The sequence below is a fragment of the Elephantulus edwardii genome, unplaced genomic scaffold (assembly GCF_000299155.1).
Source record: "Elephantulus edwardii isolate Elephantulus edwardi_28Jun2011 unplaced genomic scaffold, EleEdw1.0 scaffold00080, whole genome shotgun sequence".
NCBI lineage: Eukaryota > Metazoa > Chordata > Mammalia > Macroscelidea > Macroscelididae > Elephantulus > Elephantulus edwardii.
The window spans coordinates 9,347,370-9,348,514 of NW_006399830.1; the positions used below are offsets into that span (position 1 = coordinate 9,347,370).

The 1,145-nt window shown below is 70.7% G+C and overlaps 1 protein-coding gene and 1 pseudogene across 1 annotated transcript in view; both read right to left on the reverse strand.

Moving 5' to 3' along the window:
• AUTS2 (autism susceptibility candidate 2) overlaps window positions 1–684 on the reverse strand; it is a 1,255,025-nt gene extending 1,254,341 nt beyond the window's left edge. Inside the window, exons 1-2 of the mRNA XM_006889779.1 lie at window positions 607–684; window positions 41–316 (exon numbers count right to left, since the gene is read on the reverse strand). Coding sequence (XP_006889841.1) covers window positions 41–316; window positions 607–684 — 354 coding nt within the window. The remainder of the gene's footprint in view (window positions 1–40; window positions 317–606) is intronic.
• Window positions 685–1,012: 328 nt separating this feature from the next.
• The window catches only part of LOC102872984, a 104,207-nt pseudogene continuing 104,074 nt past the window's right edge, over window positions 1,013–1,145 (reverse strand).

Sequence of the window (1,145 nt, forward strand, 5' to 3'; positions counted from 1 at the left end):
GCCGCGGGCTCCGGCCGCGGCCACACAAAAAAGCTGCCACCGAGCCCTCCTCCGGCCCCGGCGCGGCGGCCCCCGGGCCGGCGAGGACGCGGGGGAGACGGCGGCCGAGGACCCGGGCGCGGGGAAGAAAGAGCAGAAAGAAGAGGGGGAAGGGGCGGAGAGAGAGGGAGGAGGGCCGGGAGCGGGGCGAGCGGCGGAGCGCCCGAGCGCGGTGCTCCCCGAGCGTGGTGCTCCCCGAGCGTGGTGCTCCCCGCGGCCGCGAGCCGAGATCCGGCGAGCGGCGCCCAGCAAAGTAATGGCTGAACGCACCGGTCTCCTCCGGGGGAGAGCAAAAAAAAAAAATAAATCCCGAGCAGGCAATAAATCAGGATAGCGGAATGCTTTGATCAGGAGACGGGGAGGCGGCGGGGAGCCCTCCCCGCGGCCAGTCGCCGCCGCGCCCCCCAAAAAGCAACGCCGGGCCCCCCGAAGGCAGAATCGGGTCCAAAAAGAAAAAAAAAAGGTCGCGGGAAAAGTGGGGGGACGGAACTTCCCCCGCCCCTCGGGAGGCAGGCACCCCCGGCGCCTCGCGCACACACCTCAGAGCAAACTCCCGGGCTCGGGCACGGGCGACGGAGGCAGCCCGCCGAGGCCGCCGCTCGGGAGCGAGGGGACCCGGGCCAGACCCCCCGGCGACGGACGCATAATAATGCGAGAATTAGGAGGGGACGGCGGCGAAAGTGGCCGGGCCGGCGGAGACGGGAGGCGGCGGCAGGGGAGGAGGATGCTGGAGCAGTTGTGGGCTTCGCTCTTCGGTCCTCGAGGGGGGAGGAGGGGGCGATGAAAAGAAGCAAATCCCGACGCTGCCGCCCCCCCTCTGAAAATCCGTGCTCCGGTCCCGGGGAAGAGGTCACCCTTCCTCGGAGACAGGAGGGGGCGAGCCAGGCGATGAGCAAAGCAGAAAGAAATCTCCAGCGGGGAAGAGACGCCGGTGTGCCGCCGCCGTCGCCGCTGCCTCTCCTCCTCCTCCTGCTCACACCGCCGGAGGGAAAACGCCGCTCTCGCCGCCGCTAAGGCTGCCGCCGCCGCTGCCACGACAGCTCCGAGCCGGACGGTGCACGGCGTGTCCCCGGGCGGCTGCAGCGGGAGCCCGGGCACGGCCCCAT